This window comes from Corvus kubaryi, unplaced genomic scaffold (assembly GCF_017639235.1).
Source record: "Corvus kubaryi isolate FWS band 111438036 unplaced genomic scaffold, C.kubaryi_AGA036_p1.0 74, whole genome shotgun sequence".
NCBI lineage: Eukaryota > Metazoa > Chordata > Aves > Passeriformes > Corvidae > Corvus > Corvus kubaryi.
The window spans coordinates 15,187,845-15,210,634 of record NW_024582061.1 but is presented as its reverse complement, the minus strand read 5'-3'; the positions used below and the strand labels follow the sequence as shown (position 1 = coordinate 15,210,634).

Here is a 22,790-nt window from a genome sequence, read left to right as displayed (position 1 = left end):
GTACATCTGCCTTGGCTTGGGATGTGAAGGCAACAAAAGGGGCTATCTGTCTGCAAAGGTGAGGGCACAGGAAGCTTTGGAAAAAGGTGGAAATATTTTTTGTATCCTTGTCTGCCCTGTTGAACGGACAAGCCATGCCAGACAGGCACTGCAGCTACTGCAGGGTGGCATTGCCTGGCTGGACTAGCTGCAAGGCTTAGGTTAGAGGGGGTGGTTCTTCCTTCTGTGGAGTGAATGGGGTGTTTGGCTGGGTAGGGAGGCAGTGGGATGGGTGTTCTTGTGGTGTCACAACATCTGCAAGTGTGAGGGTGTACCTCAAATTTGTTCACACTCAGTGTTGACCTGGTTCCACTCCCACTGCGACCCAAGATGGATCCTCTAAAACTGGGGCAACGATGTCTGGTTTCATTCAGGTGTTGCTCAGGTCAACAACTCCAGCTATTTTTCACAAAGTGGTCCATGGCATTTCTACTGTAGACAGACTCCTGTCCCCAGTTTCAAAGTGATCTGTAAACTTGTGCAGACCCTGAGAGCAATATGAGTGAACCATTTGGGTGTCTGAAAGAGGAAGCTATGGGTCTTGCCAGTATCCCAAGAGGACAGGTCCTTTTCGCTCTCTCTTTTGCCTCCCAGCAATGGCTTAAACTGGTCCCAGTATGTCTGAGCAGTGCTAACACCTGACCCCTCTAACTCGGTTTCTACACTTATTGCTTTATCAGCAGGAAGTAGAATGTGGTTTGGGTTTTTTTATTCTTGGCCTTACTAGCCTTTTCGATACTTCGGGGCCTTGTCTCAGTCTGACAAGGCAAGCAAGCAGCAGCTTCCTGTGCACAGGTGAGAGGGAGAAGACAGAGAGAGACCATGCATGTATGACAGAAACAGCTTTGGAGCAGAACTGCTGGGCTGGAGGCACCTCTTCTCTTGTGGACATGCGCTGAGCCAGGATACCTGCCTTCATCGCTCTCCCTTTTTCCCCTTGCCCTTCCCCTCACTATTTGACAATCAGCACCTGCTGCCATCCAACCTCACGACCCCAGGCACTCCCTTCGTCCAGACTGCTCAGTGACTGGAGCTGGAAGGTAAAGGGGGCAATGCCAGCTCTCTCCCACATGGGGGTGGCTGACCTGAAAGCATCTTAGAAGGAGTTTCAATCTGACAAACTGAATCTTGCCGTTGGGAAGGGCTGAGAACGTATTTATCTCTCTGTCTCTCCACAATCCTCTCAAATCATACCCCACATCTCACTACCACACCGCCCACTTTCTCTCTCTCCCCTGTCTGCTAATGTGTTGTCATCATGTTTTTCTTCCTCTGAACCTAATCTTTTATCACAACGGGAATTGGTAGTAAGCTCATGCCAGCCCTTTATAAACCCTCTCTTCCCACTCCTCTGGCAGTCCCAGCAAGGTCCAGTGGGGCTCCCCTCTTGTTTTGCTCAGGTCTGCCTGAGCTCCAGGGCTGGTGAGAGGTGAGGGTGGTTTCTTCTCCTGTGGGCAAAGGCAGATCTCAAGGTATGGGTGTCCAGGTGGATGGGGAGAGAGAGGGGCTTGGATGAGAAGACCATGAGACCAGTCTGTCTGATATGGAACATGATTGTACAGGCTTTGTAAGACGAGGAGGCTCCCTGGGTGCCTGGGCTGGATGAGGGCTGCTGCTGAGTTTCCTTATTACAAAGCCCAACTTTTCTGATACCTAAAATCATGACTCCTTCCAAGGCAGAGCAAGGGTCTGCTTGGAGGGGATGATGCATAGTTTGTGCACAACTATGTAGTATTTTTTTGATATGGTAAAGCCTTGACTTTCTAGGACCTGGTAAACACTTTCTTCTCCCTGATTCCCCCACCTGTCCCAAACATGGTATTCAAAATCTGCCTCCTAAGCCATGAGCTCTGCAACTAACTTCTGCCAGTTGCATCCAGAGACCCTCTTACTCAGCAAGCACCTAGTTATTTCAGCCCTAGGGTTTACCAAAAAAAGAAGCTCTTCAAAGCGCAGGCTGTGCGCAGCCGAGGCAGCACTCTCTACCTGAGTCAGCAAGCAGCCTGAGACAACGTGTGCGGACCGCTGTGCGCTCGCTCACGCGCTTTCAGAAGATATGATTCCTCCAAGCAGCCTCTCTGTGCTGCCCTGTGAACAGCTTCACTGCTGAGCAAAGCACCCAAGGCAGGAAAGCAGTGAGGTGCTGAGGGAGAAGTGCAGGCTCTGGAGTGGAAGGGATATGAGTTTCTGAACCCAGAAGACTGGCACTGCATCCCGGGACCGTGGATGCCGCCTGTGAGATGACATCTTGACATCTTCCCAAGTTCCACTGCTGAGCTGTGTTGTGGGGGTGTCTTCTCTCTTTCAGTGTGACACCAGTACTGATGAAGCCTTCATTGCTGCTTCTGTCTCACCTCTGCCTGTTCAGCCTCATGCCTCCCTCATGGGCATTAGACTCGGCGCAAGGTAAGAAGCGATTCCTTTCACCTGTGCCAGCTGGGTGAACAGGGAGGGGAGTCAGCCAGGGCAGTGAGTGTGCCACAGTATGCTGCTGTGCAATGTTTGTGTTGTAACATACAGCCAGAGGAGGTTGCAGTATTACCGGTCTCTTACGAGCACATCAGCCTCCAAGGATATAGAGAAATGAGTGGCTCTGCCTTTCTTACTTGGAGTTGTCCAGCAGAGGAGTCAGTCTGTAGTTTGGGATGGGGCAGAATTGTCCGGGGTGGTGGTTAATGCCGAGCATCGATGCTAATTGGGCCACACTGCTGTCCATTTCTTCTCTGCTGGCAGGTGCCTCCAGCCTCACTTGTTGGTATGACTCACGGGCAGCTCTCTTCTGTGACTGGGACCCGGGCAGGGATCTGGTTGAAGCACCCTGCCAGCTGGAGATTTTATCAAAGAATGGCTTTTGTGACAGGTGGGTGACTGGAGAGGCTGAGGAAAAACAATGCCACTTAACAAAAATGTAGGCTTCCCCTTCCCAGGCCAGGTGTAGTGGAGTCACAGAGCTGAGGTGTTTTGTCTTGAATTCTGTCTCTAACCCCAGGTGGGCTGAGATGCTGGCAGCCACTGCTCAGTGTTTGCCATCTGACGGTCCCAAACTGTCTAGCACAACCCATCTTCCAGCTCCTTGGTTCTATCTGAGCTTCGCTTTTCAGAAAATCCCTTTTCCTTGTCAGCCACCCTCGGGACAGAAAGGCATTTTCCATGGAAAATGAGGATGTACGGAGATGGGCTGGAGAAGGATGGAATTGAAGTTATACAGAGGCCATTTGGTGGTTGCCAGGATGAGATGAGATGTTGCACCCTGAGTAACAATGAATGAAGAAAAAGATTGTCCCACTTCTCTCCCCTGGCTCTTTCACCTCTTCCAGTTCATGGTGTTTTCCTCTCCCATATGCCTCCCAGCACAGGGGAGGTGTTTGCCCAGTCCTGCAGAGGGGGCTGGCTGACTCTCTGTCACCTCCAAATAGGACATCTGCAGCCAGGAGGGTTGCCAGCCTAGCCCAGGACTGCCCTGGGTGCCTGTCCTAAGGAGAGGCTCACTGTGATTCTGGCATTGAGTGGATTACTTGTCACTGTCATACAGACACCACCAATGGGGTCAGATTGGCAAATATGTCCTGGGGCTGGTGCATGGACCTAGAAAGTTGAAATATTTATGTTGCTCCATGAATGTGAATCAGACACTGTGGCTGGATTTGTTTGACCAGTGCTGTAGGAAAAAACTCCTCCCCACCATCAGCAAGTCCCAGGCCTGATCTGACCTTACAGGCAGATCAGTCAGACACCCCCCAGCTGCTCCAGCCACACTTAGAGCAGAAGAGAGGTCATGGTGTAGTGCTACCACTTGTAATGTCCTGTTCTGGCTGACTGAGATGTGACCTGGCTCAGAAGGTACATGTCACTCAGTATCTGAGATCCTACAGGGCTGTCAGTGGCTGGAAGGAGATCTGTAAATCCTAGAGGAGCTGAAACAGGCACCTGTCTTCCAGGGCCACGTTGCTGTAGGTGAGTTTGGGCTCTGCATGCCCTCTGAAATCAACAGGAAGCAGAGAAGATAGGAAGAGGGTTTTGTGAAGTCTTTGAAACTGGAAATCTGCTATTATCTTTGCCTTGAAATAACAGGGGTGCATTGACTTCCATGTGCCAGCACATAAAATTTGTTTGAGTGATACAATGGGGAGAGAAAGTAGGATTAGATCTTTGCTGTAACCTGTTCAGCAAATACAGTAGGATGTAAAATGCTTTGAAAGCCCTTTAGTGTTACATAATATTTGACTAACTATGAAACAACCTTCCCAGCTCACTGGAGTTCTTTCCCCCACCTGAAAAACGCAAGAAGCACTGCACATTACTCAAGGCAGAGAATATGACAGGGCTGAGGAGATGCAACAAAACCTTCAACCAAAACATTAATGTGAGTAATTCATCTGGGATGTCCTGGCTAATGACAGGATGGAAAGGATTTATATATGCATTTTGGGTGTATAAACACTGTGGCATCCAGGAGTAGTACAAAAAGCCCAGACCTAATCCCTGACTCTGGTTCTGGGATTGGTGTTTTGTACTGTTGATGTACATGACTCCTGTGGGTTCCCCTGCAGGAGGGATTGGCTTCCTTGTGAGCTGGGCCACACTGGCCTGACCCATGCAGAAGAGCTGCAGGACAGACAGATCATATGCAGTGTCCCATGTCTCTGTTACCTGGGTTTGGCCCTAATCTCTTCCTCTGAGGAGGGATGGGCATCACCACCAGCTCTGAGGTCACCTCCTGAACTCATTTTCCTGGAAAGGATCAATACCATTTTCCAGATCATTAGCTACTGTGAAGTGGGGTTAGATGTGTCTAAAGCAAGATGCAACAGCAACACATCATTGGAGATGATGGTGATGCAAATCTAACTACTATTCCGTATTTAAATCACTCATATTTTAGATTCATTATGTATTTCCATCAGCCATACCCAGAGTCACTGCAGTCCCCATATTTTCAGAAAACACCCACCCAAATTTGAGCTAATATTTTTATGGATAAAGTCACAACCAGTTCTAACGACAGACAAGCTTTCATATATTTGTATATCATGTGCAAAGACAAATTTCAGGGTGGGTATATAGCTCCAAAGTCTTTTCTTTCCAATCAAGCTAATTCGTTGCTTATTCAGTACTGTATGGTGTATGTGGCCCTTCAGCATCATTGCATCTCAAGTGTCATGTTTAATACTAATGCAGTTTCAGTCTTACCAGGGAACTTAAAATGCTTTCATAAAAACAAAATTTCTCAATAAATGTCACTCATAGAGAGTAACTTCTTTTCTGCTTAGTCAGCACATACAGGAATCCCAGGAAATTAATGTATCGCAATATTTTGTGCCCTTCTTGCCAACAAACCAAGAAACAATCCAACCACATGAAATATAAATTTTTGGTTCCTCACTCACCACTGAGGTTTATGCCCTTCCACCACAAATACCTTCCATATTTATTGTCAAGTATTCCTAAACATCTTATGCATAGGCAATGCTTAGAAATCTGAATGCTTATTCACGAGGTTTCATTGTCAGCAGTGGTTAATTTTCCTTGCAGAATCAGTGCTTCACCATTTCAGACCGTCTTGACTTGTCTGTCCATTGCCAAACTGGAGAGAATGAGAACAGAATACCTGTGGAAATAAAAAACTTCAATCCATTTGCAAATAGTGAGTACTCATCTGTCTTCTGGTCTCTGAAGCTTCCCCATGAGAGGATAGCTGATTTCCCTTCCTCCTCCACCCCTGTGCAACACCCACAGCTGATTTTAAGGCTTGGTCTTTTGCTTGTCCCCTGCTACGATGAGCACAATGTTGACTGCTGCCACTCGCACCTCTGTCATGCCAGTCACATCCTGTCCTGTTCCTTATCTGGATTCAAACAGGTATATCTCAGCTGCCTTCCTGAAAAATATGTGCTGCTAGAAGGACGGAAAGTCCTGCTGCTCTTCCTCTGCCCCCACACTAGTTATGTGCTTCCACCCTTCTTTAAGACAGCTTTGGCATGCATCAGTCTTTGCTGAAAGGATTCAGCTCACTAACCCAGAAGAAAAACATCTGCTTGGGACATTGTTTTGCTGGATATGTGAGTTTACCTGTCTCAAGGAGATGTCCTGCTGCTGAGGGGCTTGATGTGCAGTCCTGTTATGGGCAGACTATAGGGATATCAGCCCTGCTTCTTCTCTCTTTCCAGTAAAGCTGAGGCCTCCAGGAAACCTTCAGGTGGCTAACATAACTGAAAACACCTCCAACCTAACATGGAGCCTGAATATTTCCTCTCACTATTTGGAGGGGAGACGGGAGTACCAAGTGCGGTACCGACACGTGAGTCAGTCCTGGGAGGTGAGTACCAGAGGGAGAAACTGGGATGTGTTACCATATGAATCCTGGATGAATCCTGGTCTTGTTTATGTAACCCAAGACTTGCTCCTGGGCCTCCTCTCAGAATGTAACCAGTTTTGGTGAAGCTGGAGAGTGGATGACAGCCCCCGTTCTTTTATCTGTGTCACCTGCTGCCAGTGTTTGGTGATGACAAGGAGGCAGATGGGGATCCTATTTTACTTAGTGCTGTCACAAAAAAAATTCAGACAGTTCCAGGACAGACCTGAAAGGGATGAAAAAAGCAAAGTGAAGAAGAATTTTCCTTCAGGGTGAACAAGGAGTGAAGGAGGTGTAAGGTTTTGAGACAGGTCTTCTCTGAGGGCCTTGGAAAAGATGGGTATGTGAGGCTGTAAACCAAGGTGTTGACGATGTTCTAAATTCTCCCTACTGCCAGGAGGCTGCAAACTTGCCCATTGAACAGGACCAGATGTGGACAAATTTTGAGAGACTCTCACCCAACTCGAAATACGAGGCAGCTGTCCGTGCAAGGCCGAGTGCCAGAAGCACCTACAAAGGCATGTGGAGTGACTGGAGCAAGCCGGTCCTGTGGAGGACACACGCTGACCGTAAGGATCAGTCAGGTAGTCTGACCTGGAGGGGAAAATGGGGACTCAGGGCACACAAGGTAGAATGGCCAAAACAGGGTGAGAAGCTGAAGGAAGATGTGTAGGGAGGACTGTGTTGACCAAAGAGCAGTAGAAAGGCTGAAAACTGTCCCTCCTGATCAGTAAGGACAGATGTCTGACCAGCAGAAGCAGTGGCCAGGACTGGCATTTTCCCAGATGCTAATGTTACCTAGGAACATTCTCCCAGCTTCCTAAAATGGCCCAGTTCAGTGGAGGTATTGATCAGTGAAATGCAGTGAAATGGCTCTCAGCTCCTGAGCTGAAGAACACCTGAGCCCGGGAAGCAAAGTCTCGTGGAAACTGGGAGAGACTCACTGACTTACATGCATGATAAGACCCTTTCAAAGAAAGATCTGCTGAGATTTGCATCAGTCACTGCATGAACTTCCAGCCTTGAAAGATAATGCCCTTCGGTGAGTCACTGGCTGTGGCCTCTGTCATTTTTTTTTCCCAAAAAATAAGCAGGTAGAGGTTATTCCTTCTCATGTTGCCCCCATCCTGCCCCTGCTCAACCCCTCCCTGTTGTTCCTGGTGTTGGTATAAACAGAGGAGCTATGTTTAGAAAGGGCACTGTGTTGCTGTGGCGATCAAATTTTGACAGTGTGTGATGTCAGAGAATAGGATACAGCCGCAACCAGTTGTCATAGCAACCAAGACCCAAAGATAACCAGGGTACCAGAGGCAGAGGAGACAAAGTGATCTGAGTAGCATCTCAAGGACAGGGAAAGAGAGAATGTGCTAAAAATGTCTCCTCTGTCTTTTATTTTCCTCTGTTCTCTCATAACTTCTCCAGAGACTCTCTGCATGACCAGACCAAGGGACACAAGGGATGGGAGGAGATGAGGGGCAGGCAGAGGAAACAGGCACCAGAATAGCAAGACCAAGCAAAGGTGCACTGGGGAGATACGTGTGAAAGAGACAGATCAAGGAAAGTTTGAGATGGCGCCAAACAAGCCTGAGGAGTGCTGGCAGCCCTGGCAACGTGGGAACCCAGTCTCTTTGTCCTAACCCTACAATCCAAGTACTAAAATATGGTGTGAAGCTGTAAACTTTGACTAGGAAGGTTCCTGATGCTTTCCTACACCTCTCAAAAGAAAGAAGCCAGTCCCTTGATCCCTAGCCTTCTCTATCCTTATCCTCTTGCATTCTCAGAGACTTGTGGACCCCATGACTCCCTCCCCCACTGACCATTAATGCTGCTTCAAGCCTCCAACCCCACTTTTAGCTGGTTTTAGGAGTCCCTGCTTTCCTTGGCAATGAAACAGACGGGTTGGTGGACACTTCAATCAGCAGCAGACTGTGCCACCTCATCTGTGGCAAGCCCTAGCTGTGGTGCTGTTGTGAACAGGGAGCTCAAGCTGTTCAGCACAGATTATCTCTTAAGCAACACTTAGGCTCTGAAACCCGTATCAGCTCAAAGGCACCCAACACAACACAGCAGAACCCACTCATACTCTGACCTGTATATTACAATTCTATGTATTATTATAATATTATATAAAATTATAACAAAGGCCCACTTTGATCACCTTGAACAGCCATGAGAGGGCTGCAGCTTCTACCTCCAGAATCCTGGTTACATTTTCACAGCCATTTCCTCATTCTTTCTCATCTTGCAGGAACATCCCAGCCAGTCCTGCCAGTTCTTATAGTGAGCACTTTCCTCTTCGTGATCATTGGGACTGCCTTCCTTATTAACTTACGGACCCTGAAATGGTAATTGAGAATTAAGTTTACATCTCTGTTCCTCTCCTGTACCTTGTGTGTACTCTCAAAACTCAGATTATTTTTCACCTGATGTTACTCAGGATAGAGACGGCTTTAAGCCAACCAATTTATGGTTTATAGCCCAACCTTCTGAGACTGATATTTGCCTGTGGAGAAATAACACCACCACCAACACTGTCGTATTGTGCCTGGTGACCTGGTGCCATGCCCTGGTGCCATGCCCTGGTGCTATGCCCTGGCTAAATTTAAAACAGCTGCATCAACACATCTGCTTCCCAGGGGTTAGAGTGGTGTTTCCTAGCAGGGATGCATCAAAATTGCCTCTTCAAAAGCAGGTCACTGGGTTGAGCACTCTCCCTGCAGCAAAAACCAAGCAAGCCTGGTTACCACTACCTTCTCATTTAAACATTCCAGCAAGAGCTCAGGCAGGATGAGGTGACTTTGGTCTGCAAGCAAAACTCCTGAGCGAGGAGTACAATTCTTGTTCTCCCTGGTCTGTGCAGTCCTCATGCACTGATAAAACCCATATGATGCTTCAAGACCTCTTTGCCAGTGTTTCTACCCAGACACTGTTTTATTAGGGACTGAAAGTGTCTCACAATGTTATTCCACACAATAATAGGAACAGTGACCTGTCAGCTTGGCAAGGTTAGAAACAGTCACAGGTTTTCTCATCTCAGGTCAGGGGTAAAGAAGCAGGGTGCTGATATTCATGGCAGGGAGCAGGGACAAACATCCTCAGGGATGAAGCTGCAGAGGCTGGATGGTTTCTCTGTAAGGAAAGACAGAGAACCGTGCTGAAGGAAGATGGATACTGAGAAAGTCACTGGTCACTCTTTTACCCTGAGTCATAACACAAAGTTGAGGAAGTGCTAGATGTACAGCACAGAGAGAGTTAAAAAGGCCTTCTTTCTCCACAAAGTATAATTAACCTAGGGGAATTGAGTGCAGAATAATGCTGAGGTAAGATGCAAGGAAGGATTAGACATGCATGAATAAAAATAGCATCTGCAATGATGTAAGGTAGTTTATATGCAAGAACTAGCAAGTTCTGATGCTTCAGAGAGTACACCAATTGCCTCCAGAGGTCAGGAGGGTTTTTCCTTAGAAAATCCTACAGCAAAGCTTCTGCAAAGGAATGACAAGATGATCCAACCACCCTGAGGAACTGAGGAGCAGATTAGATCACTTCATGCTGCCTCAGGATGACAACGCAGCGGTTCCAGTGAAGGAGAGGCCTCCGGACCGATGCAAGGTGTACTCACTCAGGTGGCTTGCATGGCCAGTGTGCCACAGCTGTACCATGCAGCACCCTGCTAGGAGGGCAGAGAGCTGTGGCACAGCTTTCCCACTGATGGCCCTGCTCAGGCCACATGGTCCCTGTGGTGTCATTTTGGTGGCAGCAAAACAAAGAAGGGGCAGCTCACAGCAGTGGGAGCTTGGAAACAAGGGAGGTCTGCTCAGCTTGTCATCAGGACAGGGGCTGAAGGGGGTGTGTGGAGAGGTTAAGGTGACCAGGCAAGGCAAGGAAGAAACCACTAAAACCAGGAAAACCACTTCCCCAGGGAAAAGGCTGAGGGAAGCGTATTTTCCAATGCCAGGTTTATCTGTCTCATCTCTGCACATCTCATGGCTCAGCTAGTGCCTCTCGGACCACGTGAGCAAGGACAGCCCTCAGGCTCAACCTTGTTTTACCTCTCCCCCATGCCAGGGCAGTACCTGTGAATTGCAGTCCACTCTTCCACCCCCACCACAGCGACAGTGATCAGGATCAGGCCCTGCTTCATTTGTCCTTCTCATTCTCTTTCCTCAAGGTTTAAGAAGATCCTGAAGATTCACATCCCAGACCCTGAGAAGTTCTTTCCCCCACTCGTTTCGGTGCACGGCGGTGACATTCAGGTATTGGACTGGGGATGGAACCATAGGAGGGGGAAATGAGGGAAAGGAGCATCCAGCTGCACGTGCCCAGGACAGATAGACCTACACGTGCACACATGATATATGTGCCTGTAGCACCAGCTGCTGGGTTCTCTTCTTAAGTTCTATTTTCTGACCTTCTGAAACCTGACACTCAGCCAAGGCATCTCTAATTACAGAGAAATGGCAAACCACGCAAAACACAGCAAACCCTGCTCCCATAATTGGCAGCCTGAGAGAAAACAAGGGACCTGCAGGAGGGAGCTTGGCCTCTCAAGATCCCCTTCCCTCCCAGTTGAGTGCCTCCCTGCCTGCCCTAGGATGCCCAGCTCTTCCCCAGATTTCCTGCTGTGATCCCCTCTCTGTGGAGGGGAGCCTCCTGTGAGCCTCTCCTCTGCTCCTGATGTGAATTGCCATCACACTGGATAGCACTTTAGCAATTCCTTGCATTTTTTTCTCTTCCCCTTTTTTTCCACTCCACTATTCCCCTTGCCCTAGGCTCTCTGTGAGTATGGGCAGCTGCAAGGAGACAATTACCGTTCTGTGCAGTATTAAAGAGAGCATCAGGTGCAAGGCGTGGGAGGTGATCCCAAGTGTAAGGAGGGTGGAAACAAACTGCAGAGGGTCCAGAGACAGCAAAGCTTTGGAAAAGCCAAGGTGCAAAAAGGCTTAGAAAGCTTGAACTACAGGGAAAGAGTACAGAGTAGGGGAACGGGTGTGCAGCAGGCACTGAAGACACTTTATCAGTGCAGAAAGAACTTGAAAAATTTGCTTTACAAGCCATAAAGGCAATGGATTTGGGTGTCATCAAAAGCAGTTTATTTTTAAGGATAATGATGCGCTGCAGGATGTTGCTCATGATGAATGTGAAAATTAGGCACAAGGGGCCTGGAAGAGCACTTTAGACAAGAAATCTGCATACGGCCATGTGCATGTATCAGAGGCTTGTTCAGCACCGAGGAATAGATTGCATGAAATGCACCTCAATACTGTTTTTCATGCTTCACTTCATCTTGTGGTCTTGTAAGGTTTTTTCCTATCTTTTTTATTCCCTTCGTGTCACTTTATTTGTCCATCTTAAATTCCCTGCTCCAGAAATCTCAAGCACAGGCTGACAAGGTCCACTCTTGATTTTAAAGTGACAGAATGACATACTCTCTCCACAAATCCTGCAGATGAGACATCAAGAATGTGAATTTCCATCCCCACCACCTCTGGTAACTCTTGCTTGGACAGAGAACAGGTCACTTGACTGCAGTGGCCACTCAATAGAAGAAACCTTTGGTTCCCCTCTGAGTGCTATACTTTGGTAGTCACAGTCTCTCTCTCTCATGTTTCTTTCCCATCAGAAATGGCTCTCCTCCCCATTCTCCACATCTTCCTACTGCTTGAACAGCACAATCCCAGAGATCTCCATGCTCGAGGTGATGCAGAAGAATGACCAGGAATCCCAGTTTCTACTTTCCAAGGGAACCCTGACTCCTGATTCTTCTGTAGAAACCAGTGTGCAATCTGGATCCAGCTGCTACACCAACCAAGGCTACTTCTTCTTCCACCTTTCCAACTCCTTTGAGATCCAGCCCTGTCAGGTCTACTTCACCTACGAGCCTTTCACCCAGGAGGGCAGTGGCAGCAAGGATGGCGAGTGTTACCAGGCTCTCCCCTCCCCAGACCTCTGCACACTGGCAGAGGGCATGAACGCGTTGCCCAGCAACTTCTTTCACTGTATTGAGGCAACCCAGGGCTCCCAAAACAGCTCCTTCATGGAACAGACAGAATGTGAAGCCCAGCAGGCCATGGCTGTTCCTGGGGCTCTCCAGTCGAGTGAAGGGACCTCACCAACACCGTTTCTGGAACAGGATGAGAAGGTGATGGACAAAGCAGTTTCACAACCTGTTGGGCCCGTGTGCCAGCTGGACACTGACTTTCCTGACCCACCGGACCTGCAGGACAGCGATACTGTCACTGTAACGGAGGGGAGTGGGAAGGGGGGTCCTCCAACTGACCCCTGCACACCAGCAGCAAGTGCTACCTCTGCCTTCTCCCAGCCTCCACCTCTAAGGCAAAGGCAGGATGAGGATCCATGCAAAACAGCCTTCTCCAGCCAGGTCCCAAACACTGGTGCCTACCTTTCTCTGAGGGACCTCCAGAGCCAGTACAGCCATTGCTCTGTCTAGGATCTGCCTGAAGGAGACCCACAGGTGGGGAAGGCCACCCCTGCAGGGAGGGCTAGACGGACATGAATGTAACTTCAGCATCAATCCCATCGGGACTGCTCACTAATGAGGCTGAGAACACAGGCCAACAAGGACTCACCTTCATAACTGAACCTGTTTTTCTGTTATTACTGGCTCCGATGGTGTAGAAACTCCTCACACTTCTCAAGTGACACTCCAAACCTCACCATCTCGTTTTTCCCTTCCCAGCTCCCAGTAGGAGACTGTGCCAGCACTTCCATGCTCTGCATTTTGGTGTAAAATAGCACTCAGCTTTGAGGCTGAGCAAGCATATGGTCTGTTTGCCTCATCCTGGCCTAAAAACCTCTAATGGGAGGGAGAAGTGCCTGAAGATGCGATTTTGTACAGGGGACAATAACACTGCCAGTCAGTGCTGGGGTTGAAGATGAAATGGATTAAGACATCTCCTCCTGACTGACCAAGGGTGTGATTTTTTTCTATGATGTCCCCACTTTAGGTTTTAAGCAGAGATTACATCCTAAGCTACTTGGTCCAGCTTTAGACTTGAGAGTCTAGACCTTAGAGTCTCTAAGGTCGGCTCAGAGTACAACTGTGTCAGCTGTCTAAGCAGTGCAGTGTAAAAAAGAAATCCCCATTATTGGGTTAAAAATACTGGGGAAATCCCCTCCCTCTCTTTCTTTCCTCCAGCTCTGATGGTGGCAGTAAAAAGAACTCAGACAGTTTCCCATTTTGCTACAATATTTTTCATGAAATCGAAAGCCTTTCTGCCCTGCTGGCAAGCTACAGTTTTTTGACTACAATAAGCTGATTGCAGAATAGTTCATCCCACATCCTGTATTAGTGGAAAACAGCACAACGGTGCTGCCTATTCCTTCCATTGCTCAAGGGAAACCATTGCCTAATTAGCGGCAAAGATGTGGTGAATGAGCCCAGAAAAGCAACCCACGAATCAGCACCTTTACTGAACAGAAAACCTCAATCCACTTACAAAGAATGGGGATAGCACTTCATTGTTCTTCTTCCTCTACATGCCCTGATCTGGGTTGAGGAAAAGCCACAGAAGTGGTAAGGCAAAGGAAGACAAGTTGTTCTGGTTACATCGACCCCTGCATTGACCATTTCTACCATCTGTCCATTTTTTTGCCATATTTCTGGACTTTTCAGCAGTGGGAAAATACCTTAGCCATGTGCTAAGAGTGCCTCTTATCTCCTAAAAACTCTTCTAAGAGAATTTATACCAGAAAGCTCAAGGATATTGAACTTGTTAGTGCTCCTGTCACAGCTGTGAGTGTCAACTAGAACTAATTCTTTCCTACCTCTGCCTGTCCAATCATGGAGATTCCTCCTCCTACACTGTTACCTGACCTGGCAGTATGCATCCTGAATATCATTATAAGTCCCAGGTGCAGGGTCACCCTCTGGCTTGGATTTCACTTCAAAAGAGCTTCTCGGAGGAGTTGAGCCTGCTTGTAGCTGGGAGGGCTCTGGGAACTATTCTCTCATCAGTTTCTTCACCACCTGTCTCAAGACATAGACTGCTCCATTATGTCCAGGAGAAAACAGGAGAGGACCCCACAGCTTCCCAGATAAGGAAGCATCAGGTTTTTCCAGCTGTTTCCTGTACTTTTAGAATCTTCCCATATGGACTTTGAAAAGAGACACAAACTCCCTTGCCTCTGATGGGCAGTTTGCTATCCTACATGGGCCAAGGATCCAAGCTGCACTGTCCTCATGTAGACCTTCTTAAGCTTTTCTATTTTCCTTCATAGAATCACTAAGGTTGGAAAAGACCTTCAAGATTATCTAGTCCAAATTTTGACTGAATACCACCATGCCCACTGAACTATATTGCAAAGTGCCACATCTACTTGTTTTCTGAACACTTCAGATGTGACTCCACCATTTCCCTGGGGAGCCTATTCCAATGTTTAACCACTCTTTCAGTGAAGACATTTTTCCTGATATCCAACTTGGACTTCCCCTGGTGCCATTTGAAGTCATTTCCTCTCGATCTATCACTTGTTATCTGGAAGAAGAGACCGACCTCCACCGTGTCACAACTTCCTCTCAGAGAGCTGTAGAGAGCAGTAAGATCTCCCCTGAGCCTTCTTTTCTCCAGGCTAAACATCCCCAGCTCCCTCAGCTGCTCCTCACAGGACTTGAGTTCCAGATCCTTCTCCAGCTCCACTGCCCTTCTCTGGACACACTCCAACAGCTCTGTGTCCTCCTTGTAGTGAGGGGCCCAATCCTGGATGCAGGATTCAAGGTGGGGCATCACCAGTGCTGCATACAGGGGGATGATCACTGCCCTGGTCCTGCTGGCCACACTATTGCTGGTACAAGCCAGGATGCCATTGGCCTTCTTGGCCACCAAGGCACACACTGGCTGATGTTCAGCTGCAGTCAACCAGTACCCCCAGGTCCTTTCCCACTGGGCTGCTTTTCAGCCACTCTGCCCCCAGCCTGCAGCGCTGCCTGGGGTTGTTGTGATCCAAGGGCAGCACCTCGCACTTCACCTTGTTGAACCTCATACAACTGGCCTTGGCTCATCAATCCAACCTGTCCAGACCCCTCTGCAGAGCCTTCCTACCCTGCAGCAGATCAACACTGCTGCCCAGCTTGGAGTCATCTGCAAACTGACTAAAGGGGAGCCCTTGATGCCCTCATCCTGATTATCGATAGACCTTAAACAGGACTGGCCCCTGTACTGAGCCCTGGGGAGCACTGCTGGCTAGCTGCCAACTGGATTCAACTCCAATCACCACAACTCTTTGGGCTCAGCCATCCATCCAGTGTTTTACCCCACAAAGAGTACACACATCCACGCCACGGGCTGCCACTTTCTCCAGGAGAACGCTGTGGTAGACAGTGTAAAAGGTTTTACTCCAGATTAGGTGGACAGCATCCACAGCCTTTCCCTCATCCACCAAGTGGGTCACCCTGTCATAGAAGGAGATCAGGTTGCTCAAGCAGGACATTCCTTTCCTAAACCCATGCTGGCTGGGCTAAATCCCTTCCTTGTTCCCTGCCTGCCATGTGATGGCACTCAAGGTGACCTGTGCCATGACCTTTCCTGGCACTGAGGTCAGGCTGACAGGGCTGTAGTTCCCCAGATCCTCCTTCCAACAATTTTTGTAGATGGATGTCACACTGGCTAACCTCCAGTCACCTGGGATCTCCCTGGCTAGCCAGGACTGCTGAGAAATGATGAAAAGTGGCTTGGTGAGTTCTTCTGCCAGTTTTCTCAGTGCCCTTGGTTGGATCCCATCCAGCCCCACAGACTTGGGAGTGTCTAAGTGACACAGCTAGTCACTAACTACCTCCTCCTGGATTGCAGGAGGTTTATTCTGCTCCCTGACTTTCCCTCCTAGCTCAGGGGTGTGGGTACCCTGAAGACATCTGGTCTTCCTGCTAAAGACTGAGGCAAAGAAGGCATTAAGTAGCTCAGCCTCACCCTTGATGTCAATATTCCCCTGCCACATCAAATGAAGGATGGAGATTCTCCTTGACCCTCTTTTTGTTATTAATGTATTTGTTATTTTTTATTACAGTGGCTAGATTGAGTTCTAGCTGGACTTTCTAATTTTCTCTCTGCATGACCAAACTATGTATCTGTACTCTTCCTGAGTACATCTTGCTGCTGAGTACAAAAAAACAGGTTTGCTTCTCTGTAAATAAACAAAATATTAAGTAATCTACACTGTTTTTCTGTCCTTTGGGGTGGGGGGAAGTTATTAACAGCTTTTCTAAAGAGGGAACTAGGTAAAGTTTTGCTCAGACTAATATACTTTTAGCTCTCCTTCCTACTCCCTGCCCCAAGGGACTCAAGACACCTAAAAAAGAAAGCAGAGTTAGAGGTGATCCTGTTGCAAGCTCCTGAGGACTGTCCTGCTGGCTCAGTATTTTTCCACACTCCCCCCCCCCCCCCTTTTTTTTGTGAAAATGTTGACAGCTTTGGAGCTGGCAAGCTGTTAGCATGGCTTTCGCAGCCATGCTGGGTGTGAATGTGTGACACACTGCGGCAGGAAGTGCTCAGCGTCAGATCTGGCGATAACCGGACCTTTCTTCCAGGAAGACGAGATCATGTGGTCTCCTATGTGAGTAACACAGGTTGCAAATGCCAGAGTTCGTAACACTCTCAGTGATTTGGGGACCTTTCGCTGCTGGGTTCCCAACAGCTCTTTGGAAATGTCACACGAGAGCAGTCGCCTCTCGAGCCCACGAAAACACCGTGTGTAGTTCACAAACCCACAGAAACACGCCACGACCGTGTCCATCAGTACCAGAGGCAAACCAAAGCTGAATAACAGCACTGTGTGGAAAATATTGGTGTAGAAAATATCAAGCTAGCAGCCACAGGCACAAGTCCTCTCTTTATCTTAAGCCTAGAGACAGCAAAGATAGCTGTCACATCTCTCATCTCCTTTCCAGGATACGTTGTTCATAAATAGATATCACTCTCAGCCTCCTCCCACATCTCTTCCTTTTTTTTACTGTGGAGAAATAGAAAGTAAGGGGTACTTGCAGTAAAAAAATTCCTCTGAAGTCACATCTGATCAAGGGTTTGGGTCCTTGGTTGATTCAAAAGCCTGTGGTGATAGATGTGGTATGCTTGCTTAGATAGATCAGATTGAGATTCTGCATTTTTTTGTTCTGCTGAAAACACCAGAGAAGGACGATTCTTCTTTCCAGGAAAATTTAATTCAAAAAAGTAAGGTCTTTGGCACTGAGAAATACCCTCAGATAGGTTCTGACCCACTGTGGCAAGCCCTCATAGCATAAACTCAGAAAAGCTGTATATGAATACATGTGTGCCTAAAGATGCAGCTAGTCACTCATTATCTGTGGAAATTCTAGTTCAAAGTAACTTTTTAAAGTGAAACCAGGTCTCAAATCTCTTGAGAAGTTCTGAAAGCATTCCCAGTCAAACACTACAGCATTCTATCTACATTTAATGTTTATCTACTAAAATCCACTATGAGGCAACTACAGCAATGGCTTTTGGTCTTCATGCACTCCCAGACAAAACCTGGTCCAGTGGCAGAGCTGAAAATATCTATCCCTGCCCAGCTGCCAAAATGAGCCCAAGTGAGCCCTGGCTCAAATGAGCTCAACCCCAGGTCGATGTCACTGGCTGGAGCTCAGCCCTGGGTCAGGAGTCACCCATTTATTGACAGAATAACTCTGTTTGCTCTAGCTGCGGTGTCTCTGCTTTTTGTGAAAAACAAAGGGGCACATACAGACCTGCAGGACTGCAAGCAGAAGGTTATGTAGGAAAAGTAGCTGAGGAGGAGGACCTGGGGCTGGAAGAATAGCAGATGCTGCAGGGAGGCATAAGTGGTGGTGCAGCTGAGTGTGGGGAGCCCCGTGTCAGGAGAGTGGGCAGCGGGAATTGCAAGCAGACAAGAGCGAGTCTCTGAGGCTGGCACTGAGAGGCACTGTGCTTTGCTTTCATCCGCCTGAACACTGTGGCAACCAGACCCACTGTCTACTGCTGTCTTCCCTCTTTCCAGCCATCTACACCTGCCAGCCAGCATCTGCTCCATCCCTGTGCAGGGGAGCACACACCGATGAGACCAAAGAGGGTGCCTAAGAAATACAGCAGTTGCTCAGCAACTCCTTGTCCCCCGAGGAGGACAACGTAAGCGACCTGCACCCGTCTCCTGGGTTGCTCTTCTCTGCACAGCTGAAGGTGCTCCTACCTTGACTTTTTCTGGACTTCCCCTGCTCAGCCTGCAGATCTTCTCCCACTTTAAGCCTCCAAACCCTCAATTTCAGAAAAGGAAAAAGCCATCGTGCAGGGTACGCTGACCCACTGCGGCAGGATGGTGCAGGACAAAGGCCGAGCTGAAGGGACATGGCACGAGGTTATTGATCACTGAGGAGACCTTGAGCTGGGTAAATAGACGTCCTGCTTTCTCCCACTCTCCCTGCAGGTGTGAGCTGGCTTGCCTAGGGGTGTGGGCCAGGTCTCACAGGCAGCAGCAGGCTTTAGAGGTAGGTCTGCAGCTCTGGGGGAAACCCCAGTGCCTGCCACCAAATCTACTAACAAAGAGGCTCTTCTGCTGCTTCCTGCCCTCCCTCCCCTGCCCCTCCATCTGCGGTTGTGTGCTTATGCCTGCTGTTTCTGAAGGGATGCTGTGGTAGCGGAGAAGTGCCCTTGCCCTCCTGGACTACCCAACTTGGCTCCTTGGGGAGCAGATCCTTCCCAGAGGCTGTGCAGAAAGGTGCCCCAGAAGGAGCGAGGGAGGGCAGTCTGTGCTGGGCCTGTTAGTGCCACCCTCCTCTCTGGAAGGGTGTGTTACAGCAAGTGGATGTGTGACTGCTTGTCCGGGTGGGGATGTTCACCAGGCTGGGCATAATGCTCTGGAGTGAGTTACCTGGTGCTTACACTCTGCAAATGTGTTTCCATGTTGCAAGGCAGCCTGGAGGGCTTGGGGCTCTGCAACTGGCAGGGAGGAGGCTGAAAAGCCCACTCACCCTTATCAGGTGATGCTCAGTGGCATCCACATGGGCTAAAATGCGCATGAGGCCAGCCACCTCTTCCCTCAGCTGTAGCAAGTCCCTCCCATGCACTCCTCTCCCCAGGTTCACGTGCACCACTGGGCACAAAGATGAGTCACAGACACACAGACAGGACACAAGCATTCCACAAGACTTCTGTGTCCTCCCATACAGATGCATTCACATCCCTTTTCCCTCCAAAACAGAAATGCAGAAAGCCTTTGAGGGCAGGCATGCACTGCGTGGTGGCGGGGGAAAGGAGGAGGAAAATGGGTGACAAAACCAGTATTAGTGTGGCTCTGTCAGGCAAAGGTATTTCTTATCCTCAGAGTGTCGGGCTGACAGAAGGGATGCAGTCAGGAAGAAGCAAAAGAAGCAGCCTGGGGGAGATGTGGGGTAAAGGAAAACAGAAGGTGTCCCCTGGCACAGGCAGAGGGTGGTGAAGGGCTGAATGTTACTCAGGTGCTCTCTTCTCATTAGCTCAGCTATTGAGCCAGTGCCAGCTTTGGCTTTGCCTGGGAACACACGGTCTGGTGGGAATGGCAAGGTTTGCTTACTTTTAGGGATCAAGATAAAAATGGCATGGCAGGCAAAGTGCAACTTCAGGCTCCCAGGCTGTGGCTGGATCATGCAACTTTTGCTCACATTTCAGGTCACAGGTTTTCTTCTGCATCGATTTCTAGATCAATAAAATACCAGTTTTAAAACAATTCCCAGCCTGGGGGACAACACTTTTGTATTCAGAGGAATTCATTATTGTACTCATTTGCGGTTTTGACAGAGGCAGAACCCAGAGAATGCCTTTGAAAACTGAGGGATTGCCAAGAGATGTAGACAGGACAGTGTCCTGGAAGCCTGTATCCCACTGATTTAGCAGTTTTACCCACATTTGCTTTGAGCAAAGTCTTTCATGGTTTGCACAGTCATCTCTTGGGGCTGTAGATCTTGGGAGAGGAGGACAGATTTGGCATAACACCTCCAGAGAGGGTGTAAAGGGAAACAGAAAAACCAGCCTGACCTTGGCATGCTGTGTCACCAGACGCGCCTGATGGAGGCCGAGGAACAGGAGGAAGACTCCAGCTCGCTCTCAAATGACAAATCAGAGACTAACTCACGTCGCTGCCTCCGCTATGTGCCCCTTGGGATAGCCTTTCTTGTGCTGGCTGGAGCTGCTGCAGCCACCTGGTATTTCCTAGGTAAAAATTCACATGTTTTTTTCCCCCTGCAGGAGGTGGATGGGGGATAGTCAAAGCAATGCCCAGCCCGAAGCACATTGGTGACTCTGGGGGATCTTTGGGTAGTCATAAACATGGGTAACCCCCTGTTTCCTATGTATCACTGAGGTAACTCAGTAGTGTCTTCTCTTGGCAGACTACAGACCATGGCACCTGGAGCCATCTGTCCTGCAGTTTTACTGTGGCAGCCTCCAGGTCCTCAACCGCCGGTACTCCCCGGACCTCGGGCAGGTGGAGTCCAGAGCCTTCTGGGTGGAGTCAGCTAAGCTCCAGAACATGGTGAGGGCAGTTTCATGAGCGGAGCCAGCCCTGAGGCTGCTCAGTCAGTAGAATGAGGAAGGGGTAAGGCACCCCCATCCAAGGGCAGACTTGCCTGTATGGCAAGAGGGATGAAACATCAGATCAGGCACTCTAACATTGCACTGTAGTTCTCAGACGACATTCTCATTGCAGCTGAAGGAACTGATTCGTGCCACAGAGCTGGGTCGATACTACAACTCGAGCACGGTGTATGCCTTTGGGTGAGTAGCACCCACAGCATATTTGCCTGTTTGTGTGTGAAAGCTTCCAGTAAACTGTACTCTGGTTTCACTGAAATCTGCCCATGACAAACTTCTGCAGTCCCTTCCATGAGCTCCAGGCTAGGCTGGACAGTCCAGATTCAGAATGATTTCAGCATAACAGAGCTGGGGATATTTTGATGTTCCTGTTTATCCCAGGTCAAGATGAAAAGCCAAAACTGAGAAATTTTTCAGTGAGGCAAAAGTTCAAGAGAGCAAAAAAAAAATCATTGGGAAGAGATTAAAAAAAAATTTGTCTTGGCATTGTCAGTAGAAACTAAGCAGCTGGAAATTGATTTGTCTAATTCAAGAAAGCTATTTTATGGCCTGACTCTAGGCACCAGAAGGGAGAGGCCAGAATGCACCATGAAAAAGTTATTCCTGCCAAGAAGCATGGACCACCTGGGAACAGGATAACAGTGGAATGGGACAGATGTGGGACTACAGCTTTGCAGGTCATAACAGTAGATCAGGATAGCAGAAATAATTTCCAGACTGATGGTCATTTGCTTCTGATTTTTTTCCTATGAAAACCACACCCCTAAATCAGTCCTTCACCTGAGGAACATTCCAGCTTTGATGTGATTCCATTTTCAACTGGGGAAAGAAGTGTTTCGCTTGCACATCTTCCTCCAGCCTTTTATTGAACAAAGATGTGTTTCAACATCTCCTTGCCTTCCCCCAGCCAATTTTCTCTGCCAGCTGGTTGAACAGAACTTTCCCAGTCACAGTCTCTTGCAGCTTTAGCCTGCCCAGCATTAATGGGTTGTGGTAAGGTTCCTGGTCATAAATCATCCACTTGTCACCACTGGGAGATGAGACAAAGTCTTGGGCTTTTATTTGCAACCCCTGGTCAGTAGTACTCAAAGGTCATTTCTACCTGAAATTAGACTACTCATTAGACTAGTCTTGATTAATTACCACATTAATTTGAGCTCATATGGTCATCACTAAAGCCAGATGGCATAGAAAGGCTTCTTCTGATAAAGCACCGAGCATTGACTCACCACACCATGGACATTGCAGCTCTCCTGCCCCACTCAAAATGGTTCCTCTGGGTCACAGCAGCAGAACTGGAAAGTCTACACAAATGTGTCTGATTGTGGAAAAACAGTGGGGAGGGTTAATCTCCCGGGTTTTTCTCTCCAGTAATTCTGGAGATGAAGAGCAAGAATATTTCACATGCTATTTCTCTGTTAGGGGGGGAGCCCTGACCTTCTTCTTCTGGTTCACCCTCCAAATCCCTGAGAGTCAGCAGAAGGAAGCAACTGCTGAGAGGGTAAACACAGCGCTCCACCAAGAGCTCTCCACCAGCTTCAACAGCTCAGGCAGCCTGTCCTACCAGACGGAGTACAGGATCAACCCAGACTCTCTGGTTCTCCTGGGTAAGTACCAGCTGCTCAGCTGTGGCCTGAGCACTCAGAAATGCTCCACAATGTATAATGTTAGGAGAAAAAGCCAGGATTCACTATGGAAGGAGACAGAAAAAATTTGAAGAGGATGAGGGAAATAGTAAGGATCAGGAGATACAATTACTCACATTTTTTCCTGATAGAGAAAAACTGAAGTTTGATGTTAAAAAAAAAAAAATCATTCCTTTGAAGGATTAAAATTATTGGAGATGCACC

The 22,790-nt window shown here is 48.4% G+C and overlaps 2 protein-coding genes and 1 long non-coding RNA gene across 6 annotated transcripts in view; 2 read left to right on the top strand and 1 right to left on the bottom strand.

The window, feature by feature from the left end:
• Positions 1-679: 679 nt before the first annotated feature.
• IL2RB (interleukin 2 receptor subunit beta) lies at positions 680-16,561 on the top strand. 2 transcript variants are annotated; one of them, XM_042050992.1, is made up of 10 exons: positions 680-1,079; positions 2,348-2,445; positions 2,773-2,899; positions 4,288-4,402; positions 5,572-5,683; positions 6,207-6,355; positions 6,789-6,975; positions 8,640-8,736; positions 10,563-10,647; positions 12,015-16,561. In XM_042050992.1, exons 2-10 carry the CDS (start codon positions 2,364-2,366, stop codon positions 12,840-12,842), a joined length of 1,782 nt encoding a protein of 593 aa, XP_041906926.1. In that variant the 5' UTR covers positions 680-1,079; positions 2,348-2,363; the 3' UTR covers positions 12,843-16,561. The 2 variants fall into 2 exon arrangements, with proteins under 2 accessions (XP_041906926.1, XP_041906927.1); XM_042050993.1 differs by lacking the exon at positions 680-1,079 and having other exon boundaries at positions 1,107-2,445; positions 6,789-6,960.
• Positions 4,841-18,676, bottom strand: LOC121675474. Its single transcript, XR_006020079.1, has 3 exons — positions 18,566-18,676; positions 10,468-10,655; positions 4,841-5,647 (listed from the first exon to the last, which is right to left on the bottom strand). It is a non-coding gene; the product is annotated as an uncharacterized LOC121675474 (long non-coding RNA).
• The window catches only part of TMPRSS6 (transmembrane serine protease 6), an 18,266-nt gene continuing 13,564 nt past the window's right edge, over positions 18,089-22,790 (top strand). For 2 of the 3 annotated variants that reach the window (XM_042050989.1, XM_042050991.1), the window contains exons 1-5: positions 18,768-18,860; positions 20,407-20,563; positions 20,739-20,881; positions 21,056-21,123; positions 22,363-22,547. In XM_042050989.1, the coding sequence (XP_041906923.1) occupies positions 20,416-20,563; positions 20,739-20,881; positions 21,056-21,123; positions 22,363-22,547 (544 nt within the window). In that variant the 5' untranslated portion in view covers positions 18,768-18,860; positions 20,407-20,415. The other variant, XM_042050990.1, reaches the window with a different exon arrangement.